This window comes from Astatotilapia calliptera, chromosome 22, assembly GCF_964374335.1.
Source record: "Astatotilapia calliptera chromosome 22, fAstCal68.1, whole genome shotgun sequence".
In the NCBI taxonomy this organism is placed as follows: domain Eukaryota; kingdom Metazoa; phylum Chordata; class Actinopteri; order Cichliformes; family Cichlidae; genus Astatotilapia; species Astatotilapia calliptera.
The window spans coordinates 2275209-2297143 of record NC_137442.1 but is presented as its reverse complement, the minus strand read 5'-3'; the positions used below and the strand labels follow the sequence as shown (position 1 = coordinate 2297143).

The 21935-nt window shown below is 41.8% G+C and overlaps 1 protein-coding gene across 6 annotated transcripts in view; it reads left to right on the top strand.

The window, feature by feature from the left end:
- Nucleotides 1–21935, top strand: part of col14a1b (collagen, type XIV, alpha 1b) — a 164630-nt gene that overhangs the window by 101222 nt on the left and 41473 nt on the right. For all 6 annotated transcript variants that reach the window (XM_026156695.2, XM_026156694.2, XM_026156700.2 and 3 more), the window contains 4 exons: nt 462–611; nt 8159–8275; nt 13447–13596; nt 16565–16639. In XM_026156695.2, the coding sequence (XP_026012480.2) occupies nt 462–611; nt 8159–8275; nt 13447–13596; nt 16565–16639 (492 nt within the window). The remainder of the gene's footprint in view (nt 1–461; nt 612–8158; nt 8276–13446; nt 13597–16564; nt 16640–21935) is intronic.

Genomic DNA, 21935 nt, shown 5'->3' with positions numbered 1-21935 from the left:
CGCACCACTAACCCAGTGTAAGGCTCGGAACAATTTAAAGTTTCACCCTCACGCACAGTCTTTGCATTCAGAGAAGAGACCCAAACGTTTTTTATAGAAGGCTGTTAGCATATTTTTCTGTTGTAAAGCTGAGATTTAAACTCAGCAGTCTGCGGGACTGATCTCAGGTGGAGTAAAATACCTGAGCTTTATTCAGCTGTTACCTGGTTCTCATCTCTTTTTTGTTGGGTTTTGTCAAAATAGGATTATGTTAGGAACAAATGAAAATATCCCGGACCTGCTGCACTTCTCACAGCTGTCAGTTTTAACAGTATAGAGGAATGTGAGAGGAAAACTGATATTTTATGCTGCAGCTGAAGCTAATGATGACCTCTGAAGGTGCTCCTTTGTTCTCCTTCTGCTTCACTGACCGTCTACTCATCCTTGACGTGTCTCCTTCATTATCCCACCGCACCCTGCAGCCCCTGGACAAGCCCTGGAAACCTTTGTGGGGGAGGATGTGAACACCATGCTGATCGTTAACCTGCTGAGCGGTACCGAGTACAGCGTCAAGGTCATCGCCTCCTACTCGACCGGATCCAGCGAAGCCCTGACAGGAAGGGCCAAGACCTGTAAGTTCATCATTCATTCCTTTAATTCTATAGTCCCGGTCACACTGAATTAGATACAAATGTGCTGTTTAAGAGCGTCTCTGGAAGTTATTACTGTAACAACATAACTCGGGCCCTGTTCAAAGCAGCAAATGACATTAGAGAGCTTTGTGGCCTCCAGTTAAGCTCATTAAGTGTTTCCTCGGTTTAAACCGATGCTCTTCAGCAGTCGTACAACTTTTCTAATTTAATTTTTCAAACCAATATTTCAGTCACTGGAAACTGTTCATGGATCCTTCCAACAGTTTACAGTGTAATCTCTTTTTGTAATGGAGTTTGTCTCCATTTTTAATATCACGATATTTTGCAAAAAAACAATTGTTCTGAAAAACAAAGCAACACTTTTTATTTACTTCAAATCTGATTTCATCTCCATCTAATAAAACTACACCTGCAGATTGTATATATAATGTTTTTACCTGCAGCTTTATTTCATTGCCCCAAACAAATCTCTGCTTGTTGTATTTCGTCTTGAATGTTGCTTTCAACCTTTTTAAAGATTCATTTTTTGCTGACCTTCCTAAACTCCACCAGCTTTAATTAAGAACAGCTGCAGCCTCTTAGTTTATTTCATTTCAATTACAACAGGCAGTCAGACACTTCAGAGGTTGATTCCTAGATACCCGTGCGATGCTCTTAGCAGCAGTCGCAATCTAATTACAGGATATTGTCTTTAAAATTTTATTATGTTTGTCTTCACTGTAACTATAACCATGATTAAAAGAGTAGGATGAAGGAGTCTTCAGCTGTTGCCTCGTAGCATCTCAAATCCGTCTCTTTTTACTCTGTTATGGATTTATAGTGTTTTACTCTTTAGATGTAAAGTAAGAGGAGCCTCGTATTAACAGACGGGGTTTGTGTTTTCATTGAAATATTTATACCTGCACCTGTTTTGAGTGCAAATTTGGTTTTTTGTTAGTTGTAATCAGAGATGGGCAGTAACGCGTTACAGTAATCCGATTACTTTTTTCAAGTAACGAGTAAAGTAAGGGATTACTATTGCAAAAACGGTAATTAGATTACCGTTACTTTCCCGTAGGAACGCTGCGTTACTAAAACCATGACTTTTTTGCGAGAATGTCTCATGACAGTGACGTAAGCGAGTGCGCCGTTGGTGACAACAGCTGTGTGCAGATCAACAATGGATCATATATCGAGTGCAGAGAGAGTATGAGCGTGCAGCGTTTAAAGGGTGGAAGTACTGACCTTACTTTGAGTTTGATTCCATAAAAAGTGACAAAAACATTAGCGTCCATCGTGCGTGGGAAGAAAACTTCTTTTTACAGCGAAAAAACCCCTAAACTTCCAACAAGCACCGAGTAGCTACGACGTAATGGGAAACTCACAGAGAAACTCGCGGATTCTTCAACTGACCGCAGCACACCTACACCAGGGTAACCCTCCGCCTACCCCACTCCTGCTTTACAGGTGAAAATAGAGCAACAGGACCGCTGAGTCTTTGACTTTATTTATTTTCTGCTGTGTTTTACTTGCATCTATTTGAAAGACTGAGTGTAAACACACAAATATTTTATTTTATGTGCTGGAATGTGTAGAAAATAGGTTTAAATGTTAAACTAACTTCTTCCAGTCAGAGAATGTTGCAGATAATTAAATTTTTGCTTGATGCATAAAGTTAAAAGATTAAAACTAATAAAACAAGTTTTAAAAAGAGACTTTTCCATTTGATTACATTTTGTATGATGGATTATGCAGAAAAAGTAGAATTGGGCTGAAAGATCTATCACTTTATCACCTATTCAGGTTGTAAATCGTGCTTTTAAAAAGTAACTAAGTAATTAATTACTTTTGAAAATAAGTAATCAGTAAAGTAACGGGATTACTTTTTGGGGGAATTAATCAGTAATTAGTTACTGATTACTTTTTTCAAGTAACTTGACCAACACTGGTTGTAATGCACTGATTTCATCAGTCCTTTCAAAGACATGTTAACTGTTTGAATGTTATATCCTATATGCTTTAATGAGGAAGAGCACTGCATCTTCCTCTTACCTAATTCTGCTTTACCTTTATAAAGTGTGATATTCTCTGTGGAGCTGCAGAAGGAGGGATATTCATGTGCGACTTGCTTTATTATTATTATTTTATCTGCAATCTTCATTTTAAATGACTTGTGAATGTGCTGAGAAGTGCATGCACTGCAGCACGTGCATTTTGGCAGCTGGTAGTGTAATTGCGACCATAAAAGCCATGAACATTAACACGCCACTCAGCTGCTTGTTAATGCAAACGTCCACGCAGCCAATCACATTGATGGTGCAGTTAGGGATGACGTGATGGAGAGATGACCTGCTGTTCAAACTGAGCGTCAGAATGAGGAAGGAATGACATTTAAGTGACTCTGAACATTTCGTTCTAGTTGGTGCCTCATGAGTTGGTCTGAGTATTTCAGAGGCTGCTGATTGGCTGGTACTGTCCTTCTCGTAACCATCTCCGGGGTTTTCAGAGGTCAGAGGAGTGAGTGCTTGAGCTGAAATGAAGGCGACAGTAACTTAAACCAGTGTTGCAACATATGCAGAAGAGCATCTCCAAATACACAACACATTGAACCTTGAAGCAGGTGGGCAGCAGCAAACAACACTGCGTGCCACACACACATTTCTATTGCAACATTCAAATAGTACAATCAGAATCTGACACAAACATGAAAGCATGGATCCGCCTGCCTTGTGCAGGTTGTTCCTCATGGTGGTCTAAGGGTGTGGGGAATCGTTTAAACACTACACCTCTATGACCACAGTCTACCATCTTCACTGCACTCAAATGGCCTCTACAGTCACCAGATTTCAATTCAACAGAGCACTTTTGGGATGTAGTGTAATGGAAGATCCTCATCATGGATGTGCCGCAACAATCCTATGATGTCAGCTTGGACCGAAATCCCTGAGAAATGTTTCCCGCCCTGGTTAATGGTAGCAAGGCGTACCTGATGTAGAGTGTATTCCACCACTGTGGTGACTAGTCCCAGTTTAACAGGTGGTATTATAAGGAGAACCTAATTATTGTATAAATAAATGCACATGTAAATGCCATATTTGTCAGTATTGATGTTTAAGGGGATTTCATGAGCCGGTTATTTAATTTTATAATTGAGCTGAAAAACTCAGCACGTGGCCCCGCCCCTCCCTGAGCCTGGTTCTGCCGGAGGTTAAAAGGGAGTTTTTCCTTCCCACTGTGGCCAAAGTGCTTGCTCACAGGGGGTCATGTGATTGTATGTATTATTCTAGGGTCTACCATACAATAAATAGCCCCTTGAGGCGACTGTATAAATATTACTGAATTGAAAAGAACCAAATATTGCAAAAGCTATGATCGGCACTGACTGGATGTGTCAGACGATCATTATTATTTTTAACTTAAACAACTACTAAAGAAACACAAGAGTAACTGGTTTGTTTTAGCGTTGAAGTAAATGAACTTGACACAAATAACAAACCACTTTCATATTACCTGTGGCACTTTTTGAAAAAAGTCATTTGAAAGTCCAACCTTTTGCTCAATTTTGTATATATATATTTATTTTAATCAAATATGAGTTCAAAATCTATTTAAGAAAATAAAGATAAAAGCAACTATAAACTACAAAGTATACCTTTCCTGCACCGTGATGATTTCCCAATAGACCAGTACATCTTTGCTCTGCTTGTTCTTAATTGTTCTGTTGGCATTTTCTACCCAGGATCATTTATACACCTTGTTATTGGTTTTCTCGGCCCATTCTACCTCTTTGAGTACAAGTGAATAAACAATATCATCTAATCTAATCAGAGAGCAGTCAGACTCCTGCAGGCTCAATATCTTGATATCCATCTGACACCTTTAATGGCGACTCCACCTAATTACATCCCAGTGCTGGAATGAACTGTATGGATTTAAGTTATCTCACTTGTGATGTGGACACTTCCTGGGGCTCTGTGAGTGTGTGGCCTGGTTCAATCAATCACTTGCTTCTCAAGTACAATCATTAGAGTAGGAGCCTGGATTTTCCTCTCCTGCATGATAATTAATCACTTCAGTGCAGACTGGCCTATCGGTGAAATAGCCCTTTTTGAAAGGTCTCTGGTTTGATCTCCATGACAGCCAAAGCATCCAGTGAAAACTATGTGTCCTTTTGAAGTGTCCTTGAGCAGGACTCCGAACCTCTACCCTTTCATCCGCTCTCATTGCTCTCTGCGCGAGAGCTCTCGATACAAGTGTCAGCTAAATGCCCGAACACGCAGCTTTAAATGGAGCGTGTCACTTTGCATTGGAGCCACAGTTTCCGCTGCCTGCATGACAATTAAGCACTTCTTGGTTGACTTGAAGGACAAGTTTGGAAGGAAAACGAGGAAAGAAGAAGGGGATGAACTCTGACAAAGATGGAGAGATGGGTTGAGTCGAAAAGAGAGCAAGATGATGAGGCCAGTGGGATCCCAGGAGGTGAATGGAGCATCTGTCATATTGCTCACCAGCATGTTAATGAAGCCAATGGACCAGCAGAGCTTAGTGGGCTGATGTGTCAATGTCACGCAGAGGACGAGTATCATGGTCGTTGTGGCAAAAAGAAGAATGACACTCCAGGTTATCTGCTTACACTCGTATACCTAAAGGTTTATGAAAGAAATACCCCAGAAAAAATGTTGTATATGACCTTTAATGCTTATTGCAAGGATGCAGCGAAAGGTTACTTGTTGTGAAATACTCAAAATTTAAGTTTTAAGTTCAAGAATTTCAAAAGTAAAGCAGTGATTTAGAAGTAAAGCATGAAACAATCAAAGCGTGTTGAAAGCCACAGAGTGGCCATACTCCGGACACATGAGGGATCACTGAGGTTGTCCTTCCCTCCTGGATCGGCTGGAGCTTTCTTTAGGTGCCTTCACAGGTTTGTCAAATGTCCAGCTGGGATAACCACATTTACTCAGCAACGTCTTGCTCTCCTGCTTCCCTGGCCGCTGTGTCTGTGGGGATGGTGTTCGATCTGTATTGTAGCGTCCTGATGGCGCCCAGTTTGTGCTCCAGTGGATGTAGGTTTACGGTACGCATCAGCTTTTAAATGTCCCCCACTACTGATGGAAATCTCACAGTCTAAGAAGGCTAACCTGCCACTTTTCATATCCTCCCTGATGAATTTGATGTGTCGGTCCACTGAGTTAATGTGATCCCTGAATTTTGGTCATCCTGAGATTTGATTTTCACCCACATACCTGAACCAATGACTCAGTGGGGTTCCACTGTTTCCATGTAGAAGTTGGCCACAATGGGTGAAACTGGGGAACTCATGGCACATCCACCCACCCACCCGTCCACCATCTCATAGTTATTCTTGTCACACAAATTGTTTTTGTGCTCTAATCAGCTGTTCAAGCCTTTTCACAGTGAAATCGAATCTTACTTTAATGAATTTACATCAAATATCAATCTACTGGTAACAATCTGAGCGACTCGATATTAAGGGAACAACCAGAAACATTATGACCGAAGCTTCCTGCACATACAGATTGTGTGGCATTTAGAAAAGTGCAGCTGTTTGGAGACGGGCTCTCTCTGCGAAACAGAGCCTGAGAAACTGACATATTTTGCATCTTAAAAGATACTAATTAGTAAAATATAAAGCTGATGACCTAATCGTTAATGTTTCCATGTCTCATGAATGTTGCGCATTAGATACTTTTTCCATTGCAGTGGGAGCACGTTGGGCAGGCTAACGTAGCTCTTTATATCTAACTCTTTACAGGTGATCCTGCATCCTTTGTTAGGATATGTCTCCAGTGCTCGGTTTGCTTGAACATATCTGTGAGCAGCATGTATGTGCAGAATATAAGTTTCCTGAAGAGCCTCATTGTAGTTTTTACAAGACAAAGAAGCAGCTGCTTTACATCCATCTGAGCTCCTTTAACTCGCAGGGAGTGTGAGCGTCTCTGCCCAACGGGACAGTCTGAGGTCACTCTGCTTGTAAACGGTGCATTGCTCTTTTGGGGGTGGGAGTGAGTAACTGCCCAAATGAATAAGCATCATGGGTTTTTGTTAACGAGCGTGGGCGAGATGGAGTCTGAATGTGCCGCATCAGCAGAAACGGAAACGCTGCGCTGGATTGTCGTGGTGAAGTGGGACCACTGAATCAAAGTTACTGCTGATGATTCTCAACATTTTCCTCTGTGTGAAATTTACCAGTAATTCCTGTCGAATATTGGCAGATTATCAGTAGTAGCAAATTCAAACAGCTGGAGTGTTTTGCCTCCCGCTGCCTTTACTGTGTCGACATATATGTAGAGATGCTGACTTAAGAATCCCTTTGCGTCTCCTCATTAAATCACTTGCTGAGAGGTTTGCAGGAATATTATGCAGGGATACATTATGCATTTGTATGAAGTTCACAATAATGCAGATTAGATATTTGGCTCAACTGGAAATGTTCTGTTTTGTCAGAGGGAATGATACTGAGCTGTACAGGCCATTACCAGCTCACAGAGACACGCATGCTAATGTTCTTCAGCTGGGAACAAGAGCTGCTTTCAAACGTCGCACCATAAAAGCGCATACATACCATTTGCATAAACAGAGTGTGTGTGGGTTTGTTTGTGCGTGTGTGCATAAGCCAGACTTCTGAAGCAAAGACAGTGCAGCTACATTTCTGTGTGTCTGTAAATAACTTCAAGAAAGTGCACTTTGGTGTCCTTGAAACCAACTGGCCAGAGACTTTTGCATCTGCCGTGTGGAAACAGGATGCTGTGTGGTTCCTCAGATGTGAGCTGAGTGCTGTTAAACATATATATAGCTTTGCTCTTATGGCAGTATAGAGAGGAATGCTTACAAGTTTATAATGCACATTTTTAGGCTTCCAGAAAGGTTTAGTTTTATGTCTCAATGCTGCTTTTGTTCGTGTCCAGACTCATGACATCAAAACTCGTAGCCTCCGCCACAGCTGACTGTAGGAGAATAGCAGAGACATCAAATTACATTAAAATGTCCAATAATACAGCTGTCACTGACCCACATCACATCTGTTCTAAGACTAAGAGATCTGAGACAGATTTTAGCTTTAGTTTTTGGAAATATCTTATCATGTTCGGTTCAATTTAAATCTAAATAACTTTCTAAATAATTAAGTTTCTAAATAACGAGAGCAAATGTTAGATATGTACGTAAAAAACTGAAACCTCCACAGCCAGTCGGGGGCTCCTGGTGTGAGGAGGCTGCTGCTTGTCTGATTGGTGAAATGTTCTTGGTGCATGCCATGAAGAGGCTCACGGTGCTGTGATGTCATTGTTCCAGTATTAATAAGAGATGTTTAAAGTTGGTAGAGAAATATGTTTACTGCAGAAACCCCACATTCCTGAGCTGCAGCTCTTCATTCACTGAACCAAAGCAGTCGTTGAGCATTTAGTTCTTTTTGTAAAACTCAAACACGGTGCTCCGAGTGACAGATTCAAGAATGGAATTTGGAAATAACGTCTGGGCCCGTAAATATCTGCTCTGCAAGTAAAAACACCTTTTCTGTTTCCCTGCAGTGTACCTGGGCGTGACTAACCTGAGTACCTATCAGGTGAGGATGAACGGGCTGTGTGCCCAGTGGCAGCCTCACCGACATGCCAGCGCCTACAGAGTGGCCCTGGAGTCGGCGGTTGGTGAGTGCAGTGATGGCAGCGTGATTTTAAAGGTGGTTTTATTCCTTCTGTGTGATGTTTTGCTCGTACTCCCATCTGTACTGTGTATGTAAGCAAATGAAGGTCAGCCTGAGGCGTTTGTTGCATCATGTAAGTAAATATTTCTCAGTATTAACATTTTAAACTTATGAACCTGTTCTCATCATGAAGGTTTGTAGTTATTATATTTGCAAGTGGGATTCCTTTCATCCCAGTATCTCTGCTTGACTACGTGCACAATCTCAAGCTGCTAAAAAAAGACTCGTTTGTAGGTGGTGGAAGATCTGTCAGCACGTTGGACGGTTCCAGTGTTTGTGCCAAGCTTCGTAGGCACACCAAGGAAACACATTTCTGATCTCTCGTTCTGAATTAGGGAAAGACATTGTGCATGTATTTTATTAATGTTTTAAGATTATGTTATTGAGAAGTATTTACAGCTTTGTTTGCAGATATTTAAGATACAGCTGTGTGAACATGTGAACCCCAAACATCCAGGTCACACGTATGGATACAACACAGAGCAGTTTGGATTTCTTTGTCCTTAATAAGCACACAGTCTCACGGCGCACACCTGGAAGAAGAAAAAACGAACTCTGTGCTCTGTTGGAGGAAGAAGGCCTGCTCTTTGAAACTGTGAAGCACCGTGGAGGGAGCGTCCCGAATCGGGGCTCATTTGGCACCTTGGGGCACGGATGCCTTCCAATGACTTGGAGAGCAATAAATTTCAAAAATGTGTCAAGAAATTTCAGAGGAGAATGTCAGGGAATCAGCCCGTGACCTGAAACAAATAAATCGAAACCATAATGATTAAAAAAGAATACAAAAGGTCCCAAGATTAACCCAGCTGAGACGATGCAGCAGACCTCGAGTGTGCTTTTTCAATCAAACCGTCCCACAAGTGCCGATGACCCGGAACCCTTATATAGGAGTTCTCCTCATTGTTGTGCGAGTTTTATGAGCCATGAGAAGAAATGGTTGCTGCTGTTGGAGCTAAATTCAAAGGTTCGCTACCTTCTCCCACCCTGCTCGTGATTCCTCAGTCTGTCCTGTTTAGACATGAAAATGACTCAGATGAAGATCTCACCGTTCTCCTCCATATTTATATAAAGCTCCTATAAACACTGTTAAAACAAAACATGTCCAGTAATCTGGAAAAATCTTGCCAATAAGCTTGTGTACCAGATCAATATTCGATTATCTTTGTGTGCCTGCAAAGCTTGGCACAAACACAAACGCTTGGCTTTACAGTGGGAGTCACTGAATCAAGAAAAACCTGCTTGCACATATTTTAAATACACAATACGCTAAATTTTCAGTGTGAATTCACAAACATTTTGCTGCTATATGTTTGGAGATGTTTGCAAATGCGATATCAGTGCAAACGTGCGAATCTGAACTCTTCTCCCATCATGCTGCTGGCTTTGGATTAAGGCGAGGAGTTAAACGTGACAGTGCATCGCTTTAGCATTTACAGAATACTGCATGCGTAACTGTAATTCTTCCCATCAAACTCCTACGCTGCATATCCAGTGCAGTAGGAGAGCAGCCTCATTCATACTCACATGCTTTCATCAGTAGGAGTTTCAGTATGTAGCTGAAGCAGAGGGTCCAATTTTCTGAATCCCTAAGCAGCCGGAGATGACAAAGATATTGTTGTATCCCATCGGAGACGTGCTGACACTTTAAAGGTTTAGCTGTACAATCAGACACTGTGCCGCTCTGTAGAAAAGGAAGGCTTACGGATCACAGCACGGGTGACATTTACATTTGCTGCACGAGGTAAAATAAAGCGAACAAAAAAGACAAAAGGTCGCGATTACGGCTGCCGAGCGAGGAGATGTGCTTGTTACAGCAGTGACAGTAATTATGCCCTGTTGTGTCTATTCTCAGAGGTAAACTTTAAGGAGGGGGAAGGAAAAAGTACAGTTATTTTCTTCTTATGAAGTTTTCTGTTGAAGTTTTGGTTGCACCTGCAACTTCTTTCCTCTGATTGTGACAATATATAATTTTTTAAAACAATAAAAACTGAACTGCTTCTATTTAGAGTTCATTATGTGTGGGAGTGTGAAGAAGAAGGGAAGTGAAGCCTGCCGTCTGCATGAGTCAGTGCGCGCGTAAACGGCAATCAAGCCGTGCATCCCAGCGTTAGCTTGAAGTGTGCCGAGACTCTGGCAAATTCAACAGATACGTTCTGCTTGCAGAAACGTGTTTTTGTTTATAGCCCACCGCTGACGTTCGTTTAACTAGACTGTCAGCTAATTAACTTTAGTGTCATGCTAAATTATGCCTGCATCGTTAAACATAATAATATAAGCTAGGTGGCTGTAGTGGCTCAGTAGTACGTGGTTTATGTATGTATAGCAAGCAAAAGCCCCCGGGTTTGATCCCAGGAGGAGACGCAAACCCCTCGGCGGGGGGGGGGGGGGGGGGGGGGTCTCGAAAGGGAACCCAGAGTATAAATCTGCCAAACATCAAACATGCGACAGTACCTGCTGTGGTGAGGCCTTGTGAATAAGGAAGCAGCAAAAGTACAAAGGTGTCTGCACGTGTGAGTAATAATAATAAATGCCCTTGTTTTTACGGTGAGATTATACTTTTAGACGCGCAACAGAAGGAAAAGCACCTTTAATTTTTTATGTTATTTGCACTTTGGCAGTAAAAAGCTTCGTCCAGCTCTACAAAGTTTGATTCAGGATAGGCCGACATGTCCACACATCCTGCTTCTGCCAAAGGTTTCTTCCAAGTGCTTGCTTATAGGGTCCATTTGACTGTTGGGGTTGTCTCTGTGTTACTGTAAGGTTTACATTACCAGGTAAAGTGCTTTGTTTAGGTTGGTGCAGAACTTTTATAACTGCAGTTGATTAAGACTGGAACAAACAAACAAGGATCATTCCACCTTTCATTAATACATGCACCGTACAAACAAATTCAGATTTACAGGAAGACATGTCCTCTCGGTGGAAGTCAGATGTAAAGCTTATAAGTAGCAGCTAGTTGTGCAGCTAGTTGTGGTTCTCTGTTGCTTCTTGCTTCTTACCCTGACTTTGGTGCTGTGATGATCCCTAAAAATAAAAATCTAATAATATCTAAAAACATGATCAAGGATTACAAGATTCCCACAGAGAGTGGGCATTCTTGCTAACAGTGTAGAAGTTCTCCAAATGCATATTTAAAGGAACGGTTTTCTAATACATGGTTCACCTATGATCCTTTTCTAAATGGAACCAAGTAGATCGTGTCCTTATAATCAGATATAATATGTCCACTAAAATCCTGCGTTTGTCCCTTACATCCCTCACAAACATGTCTTTATTTAGAATTCCTCTTTAGCTCTGCACTTCCTCCACTACAGAACAAATTGGCTGCAAGGCCTTATTACAGCATTTTGATTGGCCGTCAGTGATGGTCCCCAAACCAATATTAACTTGATGTTCTAGGAAGAAAAACAGCCACATGGCGACAGCAGATACACTTTCACGTTACCTCCAGTGTCTGTTAAACTCTCCTGAAACTCTCTGCAATTTATTTATGAACTGATGAACTTTAATGTGTTCGTTCGTCAGCTGCCAAACAGGCCACTGCACCAAAGTCACCTCTGTGAAGCAGCCGTATGCTTATAAAAGTCATTTCCTCAGTTATGATTCTGTGCAGCCACCAACAAAAACAATAGTTCTTTGTCTGACACTGAGAACACGTCCAAATAGCATCAAACAACAGATGGTCTGGCCCTGAATCGATTTTAAACATCCACCACTCAGTCAGCACCTCAAAGCTAAGACTAACTTTTAATACAGCCGTCATCCACCAAATAGGAAAGTAATAGCTGTTATTCATCACCTTTAGGCGTCCAGCAATAACACTGGCGTCATTAACGTCACATAAAAGGCACAAATTCCCCCGTGTCTCCTCGGGGAGATCCAATGTGTTGGTTCTCTCAACACACAATGAAGCTAAATAATGACTTATGTTAGAACAGCTGGTAAATAATTACACCTGCTGCTGAGAATGGGGGAAATGTGTGATTATCCTGTTTTATTATTGAACAGGCTGGAATTTAAAGGGAATGGAGGGAGGTAAATGTAGGGAATAGGGTATAGAAAGAAAGACAGAGTGTAAAGTGTGTTTTCATACATCCTCCTGCAGGACAGAAGGATTTACCATGTTCAGCTAGAATTTACAGAAACAACTCTTTGATCTTTTCCTGCACAGGATCCATTCTTCACCCTTATTATGGTCTTATCCCAGTTTAGCTACACAGGAATGTTGTGGTGCATTTAGGCGTCTCATAGGTTCCTCTGCCTGATGACTCCCTCACAGCTCGAGCTTCCAGCCAATGTGATTAAATCATGTCACAGATTATATGCAGTATTACTCATAGTGGCACTTCTGGCATGGATTCTGAGGGATTGAACTCGATTTGATGATGCCTGAGGAAAAAGGAGCATTTATGGGTTCAGTGACCTTCGGTGCAGAGGTGGCGAACTCCAGGCCTCGAGGGCCGGTGTCCTGCAGGTTTTAGATCTCACCCTGGGTCAACACACTCAATCAAATGATTGGTTCATTACCGGGCCTCTGGAGGACTACGAGACATGTTGAGAACTTAATTTAGCCAAATAAATCAGCTGCGTCCTGCTGCTGCTGCTCACATTGGTTTGATTCACTTGACTTGACTTAAACTGAGATTTTTCCACCCATACACTCCCACCTGTGTAGTTTCGTGGTGAGCTTGTCCCATTATCTTTGCACTCGATGCCTCTTTAAGTCATTAAAATGTTCCACCAGTTCCCTGTAATGAAGTAAATGCTTGGTGTTTCATGGATAACAGGTTTTTCTTGGAAAACTGTTTGACATGTTACCAATGGACCCTGACTGTTAGGATGGAGTGAACAAGTACAACAGGAAGGTGTTTGATTGGTTCAATAATTGGATTTGATTCATCAATTATTAACAAACCAAGCGAACAGTAGCATCCTAATGACAACAAAGATAAATAAATGCTTTCATTTTCAATCTGTGACAACGTGCTGGGTTAACGATGTTTGCAGATTGTTCTACACACTTGCATGTGCATGCACTTGCTTTTATTTCTGCATGTGACAAATACAGAATCATTTTTGAGAAAGATAAAGATGTTCTTTGTATTTTTGTTGCAGGCAGCCAGAAGCAGGAGACGAGACTGAGCGGGGGAGCGAGCAGGCACTGTTTCAACAACCTGAAGCCCAACATGCAGTATAAGATCAGCATCTACGCTCAGCTGCAGGACGGGACCGAAGGGCCTGCAGTCACCACCGCTGAGAAGACACGTAAGGACCTGAGCTTTGAACACACGTGTCATTCACATGTTGCAGGTCGAGGTGCACTGCAGTTCCACGACTGGATTTCTCCTGCTGCTGCTATTTTAAGATCACTGCACAGAAGCCTCGTTTACATTTACACTTGTGTGTCTCTGTGTGTGCTGGGTTGCTTCCACTCTTTCAAATTGGGCACACTTAAATATTGCATGCCATTGCACAAGATCTTAATTTCTGACGCCAGTGGCCAACGTTTATCTGATGCCAACGTGTCCATTTATCCCCGGCTAAATATTCAACAACAGTGTAATGAGGAGCTAAAAGGCTTTTAAGAGTGCAAATATTTCACAGTAAATGCATTTGTTGAGGGTTTCTCCACACCCCCAGAAACTCTTGAAATCAATGCCTCAAATAAGCTTAAAGATTTATTTTTAAATCTTAAAACGTTGATACTTTTCACCAGAATATAACGAATCGTGTTTTGTGATGCCAAAGTTTAAAATGTAAAACGTGGTCTCCAGGTTGCTGACAGCTGCTGCCGTGTGTATTTTGGGCAGAAGGTTTTTCCAACTTGGCTTTGTGGGACTCAAAGCAGTGATCGCCAACACAGGACTGAGTCAGGCAGCTCCAACAAGGCAGGCTGCAGCAGTCCCCTACATTTATTCAGCAGTTGCAGATACAGACAAAGAATAGTTTGCATTACTGTAAACACAGCAAACAGCTGGTGTAGAGAGAGCACGTGGGAATTCATGTAGTTTCATTGAGTTCTGATTGGTTATGTTGGTCGTTCATCATGTCTCTGGAGAAACAAAAGAAATCCACTGACAACAGCTGTGCTGCAAATATTTATTGTAATCGTCAATATCAGCCTAAAATTTCACGATCCCTACATGACCTTTGTGTGGAGACTGGCCACTTTTATTTCTGATAGGGATGCATGTGTGTAGTATTTCCCATTTAGTGTGAGACAAATGTTTCAGAGCAGGCGCTCTGTCCTTTTTCTTATTTGTGTGTTCTATGAGAGAACTAATGTGTACGACCGTAATGCCGTCGCTCAGTCATTCTCGGGCTCGTTTATTTCGACCACAAACAGAGGACTGAAAACTTTGGCTGCCTCTAAGGTTGTCAGATCTGCAGCCAATTTGAAGCTGAAAAACTGGGAAATCCTGTAAACTGCTTTTTGATGTGCAGCGTTTCGCATAAACCCACTCGTGCACTCACCGCCGACACATCCAGAAGTACTTTGCCTCCTCCATTCGATCTGCCAAACGCCCGTTTTAAAAGCGCCCTTACATGTGTCATAATAACAATATAGCAGAAGCACACGGCGGGGAAACACACACACAATTATACACAAACTGCTGTCAGCTGTCATCGGTTTAAGAAGAAGCCCGGTCCGGGCTGGGAGGACGATCACGTCATTTTCAACATAAAACATCTTTTATCCTCGCCGGAGCGCCGAGTGCTGAATCCTCTTCCTTTTCAGGATGAGCCTTTTGTTCTGCAGCAGCAGCCCCAAACACTAATCAAGACCCACTGTCTGGAGACGGGAGGGTGACGGGGTGGGTGGGCTGTTGTTTTATTTTCAATGAGGCCCGTGTGCAGTAAATTCACTACTCGCTTTAGTTACGTTCAGCTGTATTCAACACTTTAATCACCAGCTTCACTGCAGAGATGAAGAAGTTTTAATCAACTGCTTTGAGAGCGCGCACACGTCAGCGTGTCTCACGTGTCACTTTATAAGATCCACCGTGTGTTGAAGAAGCGCGCGAGATCACAGCCAAAGCTGCGCGACGGTGCAGCTTTAATAACGAGTCGACCAAATAACTGGATACAGGTTTGTTTTCAGTCAGCACAGCTGCCAGCAGCCGTGCTGTGAGACTCACAGGGTTCCAGATGGATGCAGATATGTGCGTGCTGTTTTATCTGTTTTCCATTGTTATTGCAGCAATAACAGTATTGATTTAGTAACGGCACTTGATTAGTACAATCAGCAGAGGGTGTAAAAAATACAATAAAATGGATAAAATAAAAGTTTTTGGAACTGCAGGCAAACTCAGTTTCTGATAAATAAAAATGGCAACGCCCTGCTGATGAGAAGTTATTTGGCTAACCTCCCATTCCTGGTTGTTTCCGCTGCACTGTGTTCAGTGCTGCTCTGAGTTTTACAGTGCAGGTGATGATCACTGGAGGTCCTGCTCTGCTCTCATCTATGTGCACATTTGCAGTTTCAGCTCAGACCCACAGACCAACTTTTACTTTGAGCACTTTTATTGTTCCTGAGGTCGCCGTGAGTAAACTCAGAGGTGAGGAGCCTGTTTCCTTTGCCAACTGTCTGCAGTGCACTGAAGTGAAGTGAGAATGACGAGCCGGGAGAAAAGCATAGTTCAGAGGCGGCACGGAGACGAGAACCCGCAGAATTGAAAACGAGACAAAGAAAATATCCAGAGATACAAGAAAGAATGTTCCCTCCTCGAAGCTAAGCAGACATTTGTTTGCTTGAAGCTGCTCCCCTCTGTACCGCAGCTCTGCAGTGAGCCTCCACAATGATTTATTGCTTTGTTTTGATGCAAATGAAAGCCAGAGCCTTTCCTCCAAATGACTATCCCCATCGCTGCAGGCAGCCACTACTGAATGCTCCCTACCTGCCATCACAAGTAATTCTCAGCCTCAGGTAGCTGATTTACTGCCTAAACAGCGCTGAGTGCATAAACGCACAAAGACGCTCAAAGACACACGTAGAATACAGGCAGGAAGTCGAAGGCAGAGACAGTGGGAGTGCGCGTTGGACCGCAGCTAACACTGTGATCAGTGCAGCAAATTATACATGAGCTGAATGTAGTTACTGTACACGTTTGGGCCATACGTGAGCGCTCTGTGCAGTTTCACCGCGTGTTTCACTCAGGGTCATGTGGCACACGAGGGTTGTTTTGTTATAATTACAGGCTGTCACATCCTCATGTGTTTGTTTGTTCTGCAGTACCCGTCCCGACCCCACCACCCACCAAGCCCCCGACCACCACGCCTCCACCCACAATCCCTGCTGCCAAGGAAGGTAGGAGAGCAGTTCTAATACTGTTATTGATCGTCTCATCTTTCGATCTCTTTGTGTTGATGTATTGTTGTTGATGTGTTTTGGTGACATCAGGCTGCATCCAAACAGCTTCTTTTATTTATTTCTTTTGCTCAGTTTTCAGTAGATATGTATAAATATTTATGTATTCTAGTTTGACTGGTTTGTTTTTATGAAACGTTTTGCATAACCAGCTTTGATATTCTGATTTGTAGTAGGAGACCTTTTATTATTTTATAGGTGTGCAGTCAGATATGTCAGTGGCCCCCAGCCCCCGGTACCGGTCCGTGAGTCGTTCGGTACCGGGCTGCGAGATTTGAGGCTCGGGTGTGAAATTTCTGGTTTTCAGAGTTTTTATCGTTAACTTGGTTTCCCTGGGTTTTATTGTGTCTTATTTTGAAATAAATATTTACGCGTTACCATAGCGACCAGAGAGCATTAAGGGGCAGAGAGGAGGACGTTACTCTCAATGTTGTTGGTGCATTTCAGGAGGACGCTGCTAATAACGTTACACAATTACACAGTACATCCACGTTTACTATTATATTTACAGAGACAGTTTTTGTCGTATTATTGTGTGGATGCTTTAAGCATCCACACTATTGAGTTCCTCTTGGGACTTCCGTACACTTTTTGGCACTTAACTACTTCCACAATTTTCAGCCGATTTTCACCGTTCAAATTTTAAAATATTCTGCTATTTCTGCTAATTCCTGCTATGTCTTTTGGTATTTTTCACTATTATACTTTTTAAAATATTAAGCTTAATTTGTCCCATTGAAATGAATGGGAAACTTCTGCAATTCTGCTAAAATTTGCTTGTTTCTGAAACTTAACTACTTCTTCATATTTTCACGTAGAACAACCATTCAAACTTTAAAATGTTCTCAAATTATTGGGCTATTCAGGTATGATTCAGCTTTTTCAAATCTTTTACCGTTTTACCTTTATGCCTCTTAAAGTTTTCAGTTGCAAAATTGTGATTTTTCACAAAATACATGCGTTGTTAGGGTTGCTATGCACTTGGCTTCCAGTGTGCCACTGAAGGTTTTGCAGTCTTCTCTTCATGTCCGAAAAACTTCTTGCTACTTGCTCAATCTTCACTCAACTTCCACAAATTATACATCAAAACGTAGGTATTTTTGCTGGGTTTCCGAAAATGGTCATTTGTTTGAGGGGAGTCGTCATTATGAGAAATAGACTACAAAAATCCTGTGTCTCTCTGTGCTGCGTGCACCTGTTTTGGCGGGAAAAAGTGCACAGGCTCTCTGATTGGTGGATTCAAATTCAGCAGCTCCAAGGCTGCTTGACTGAGCATGAAACTTACTTCTCTCTCTCTGTGTGTGTGTGTGTGTGTGTGTGTGTGTGTGTGTGTGTGTGTGTGTGTGTGTGTGTGTGTGTGTGTGTGTGTGTGTGTGAGAGAGAGAGAGAGAGAGAGAGAGAGAGAGAGAGAGAGAGAGAGAGAGGAAGCCTTTTTATGGGATGATCTCATTGTAAGATTCAAATTCAATATATTTAGACTGGTTGACTGAAGTGGATCTTGTGTGTGTCTCTCTCTGTGCATGTGTGTTTCCATATGTGTCCATATTTGTGATTGTGTGGCTGTTATATTTTTTTTTTGCCAATTTTTTTCATTTAACAAGTATATTTGAGGGACCCTTAGCATGTTCAGCATTTTTTCAGCTGTCCATTTTGCTTTTCCAATTTTTCTGTTTAAGTTATTACTATTGTGCTAAATCATACTATTTCTGCTATTTTATAAGATTTGTGCTAAATATAGTATTTCTGTCAAATTATAGTATTTGTGCTAAAACATAGTATGGATTTAAAATTACAATATTCATAGTTCATCACAGTGTCTCTGGTAAATCACAGTATTTCTGCTCTGTTGTACTATTTTTCTAAATCATAGTGTTTCTGTAATGCTTAAGTATTTTTGGCTAAATATATTCTTTCTGTTATCTTATACTATTTCTCCTAAATTCTTGTATTTTTGAGAAGTTATCATGTTTCTGGTAAGTTACAATATTTCTGCTAAGTTCTGCTATGCTATTGTATTTCTGCCAAGTATTATGTTTCCTCTAAGATATTGCAGTTCTGCTAAGTTATTCCATTTTAGCAAAGTTCCTTTGCTTCTGCAAAGTTTTTACAATTTCTGCAACTTTTCAGCTTTTTCAGCTAGTTTTTGCATACAGCTTCAGCTTTAAGCATCCACACTGCATTTTCGCAGGAAATGCAAATCTTTCTAGTTTTATTTTGTTGTATTTATCCGCGAAGATTAAACCGGCCCGTGGCCGCTGTGATATGTGACACACTGTCTGGCACGATGACTTTTTCTTTATTAACATGACTGAAGTCCAGGCACTAACGTTTTGTACAATTCACTTGATAAGTGGAGGACAGTGGGTGGATAGACTGTACTGTAGTATTTTATGTGTGGACTGTGTACCACGATTGGACGAAGCCTGGCTGAGTCTGGAAAGTGAAGCCAGAGGCTCGAAGAGGCTTTTCGGGGACCTGGTGGTGTTTCAGCTGCGCCCCCACAGACAGCTGTTCAGAGACTCCTGCTTCACTCACCATCCTCTCAGTTCACAATAATTCAGCTGTTAGGTGCTGTGATTGTCAGTGTCACATCTCTCCACCTGTCAGACCCACAAAGTGCTGCACAAGCCAGTTACATTATCACACAGCAAAGACGATGGTTTTGTAACCTGGTAACAAGAGTTTGAGATAAGTTCACGAGCTCTTTCCTCATCTGGCAGCCATAGTTACCAGTTACCTTTATTTACTTCTTATATAATCTTACAATGTGGAGAATGGATCTTTGAAAGGCAGAATCTTCATTCACTGCACTTATTATGAGATTTCTCGTTTAAGTTAAATATAATCTCTCTGTACTTGACACGAGCTTTAAATAGGCTGCCAGACGCATTCAGGGCGAGCGTTAAATGATGCACTTAATCTTCAATTTAAGGCCAACTGTTGCCTTTTTCACTCGGTGCTTTGTTTGTTTCCTCGTGTGGACGACATTGAATAGTTGTACACTCCACTGGAGCGCCGTCAGAATAATAGCATCGCGTGAATGTGAATGAATGTCAAAGATGTAATGAAGAATATTCTCAACGAGTCTAAATGATGACTGCAATTAACGCAGAACTGCAGCTTCCACACAGCCACAAGACACTAGAGCCATTACAGCTAAAGAACTATAAAGTACGACATAATCAGCCCGAGGAATTCAGTGTGCGGATAGCTCTGAACATTAGTAAGGGAAGCTTCATTTTACCATGGAAATGTCTTCATATCAGACAACACTGCAGATCGTCCTCATCCTCACAATGTGACAGTGTCTCAGGTCAGGTTTTATCCTCAGATCATCTTTGCTGGGACAGAAAACATGTATATCAATGACACTGTTACAGGAAATATAAACCCAATCTGCAGCTACAAGCTGAAACCGATAAAAACTAAATGCATAAATACTTCCGTTCATTTTTAAAGTATACGTTTTTTAAGACGTCCTGTGAAGTATTTTGGGGGGCAGAGTTTGATCCATATGCCCACCTATCAAATGTCACTCGTTAAAGAAGCAAATCTGCAGCAAAGTCTGAAACTTGCTGTAATTTCTAATGAGATCAGCTTCAGAGACATATCAGGCTGAGAGTCTCAGTAGACTTTCTCTTGATGTCACAGACAGTCAAAATGCAGACAAGCTCACTGCGCTATAGAAGGAAGTAGGTCTCCTATTGGCTGCTTTTTGGGGTTCCTGTCACTAAAAGCCAACCTTGTTACAAACTGATCCTCACGCTGGCCGGGCAGGAGAATGAGAGCTGAACAAAGAAGAGCAACGCTTCTCAGCTCCAATAACAACACACACAGTAACATGTGACACACAGTGTGTCTGACGTCAGTGTAATTATAAACCGAGCGAGTCTTGGATCTGTTACAGCGGTTCTCATTCTTCTCCTGCCGTCACCACAGAATCACCAGCTTCACTTTCAAGCTGCCACAAAAGGTTTCATCACCTGTGAGAGAAGAAAAAAACACTATCAGGTGAAATGAATGAGTCTTATCTGTTATCAGTTATGTAGCATGTGCAGCAGGTTCGTGTGATTGAGGACAGACGTGGGAACAAGTGAAGAGTGTTGAGAAGGTGTAAGGAGTACTTTGAGGAGCTGAAGAGCATCGAAAATGAGTGAGAGAGAGAGAAGAGGATGGATGGAGGACAGTAAATCAGAAACCAGTCGTGGACCTCTGCATCCACAAAAGATCCACGATGTCCTTTCATTCCTGAATAAACCAGATTAATCAGAGCTGACCTGAAGAATCAATCCAGAGAGACCCAAACACGAACATCGACAGCAGCATGAGCTCGCTGCTTTATCTTACCATTAACAAGCGCTCTCCATGGGACAGAGCAGAAATGTAGTAGTAAGAATGCACCAGCATAGAATCACTCTGCTTTCACGACACATTTATTGAACAAAAACAGAGAAGGATGCTGTTTACGTGCTGTCGGCATCAGCGAGGAACAAATAAGGACACATTTACACACAAATGAAGACCTGTGGTGATTTAGAGAGAAACAGAACGATCTGGACCGAGTCAGAGAGAATCCACTGACAACTAAACGAAATAAAAGCAATAAACCTTTCAGCCGCCCTGCACATAATGTGGAAATGTGCTTTCTACATAAATCTTATTTGTGATGATCCAGAAAATTCAGAGGAATGATCACAGAGATCAACACATTCAAATCATTCTGGCTGACGAGGAGAACAGTGGTTGTTTCCTCCTCACGTGTTTGATTACAGCCTCCTCTACAGCCCCGGCAGGTACGCTGCGGCAGGTACTTAGGAAACACTTCCACATGTCCCAAATATGGGATTCATAAAGTATTTCTTATCTCATCATCGTCTCATTTCAGTTTTTTCATCACTAGATGTGCACTAGCTTTATAAAGAGCATCATCATCTGGTCCCTGCTCAACCCTGAATAGGATAAAAGATGAAGAAGAGGAAAGGATGACTTCATCTTTTTACATCTTTCATCCAGTTTCTCCACATTTGATAAATTCTCTTTGAATTACTGCTAATATTTCAGTTGCATTTGATTTGAAATATGTTTAATTAGTTCAGCAACTCTCTAAAAAAATCCACACATCTGTGGGTGGAGTCAAAATGCTCTAGTTCTGTACAGTGTTATGCCACAAGGGGGCAAAATCACTACTATCGCACTGAAGGTTAGAAACACAGTTCCACCTTGAAAGCTCAGGCTT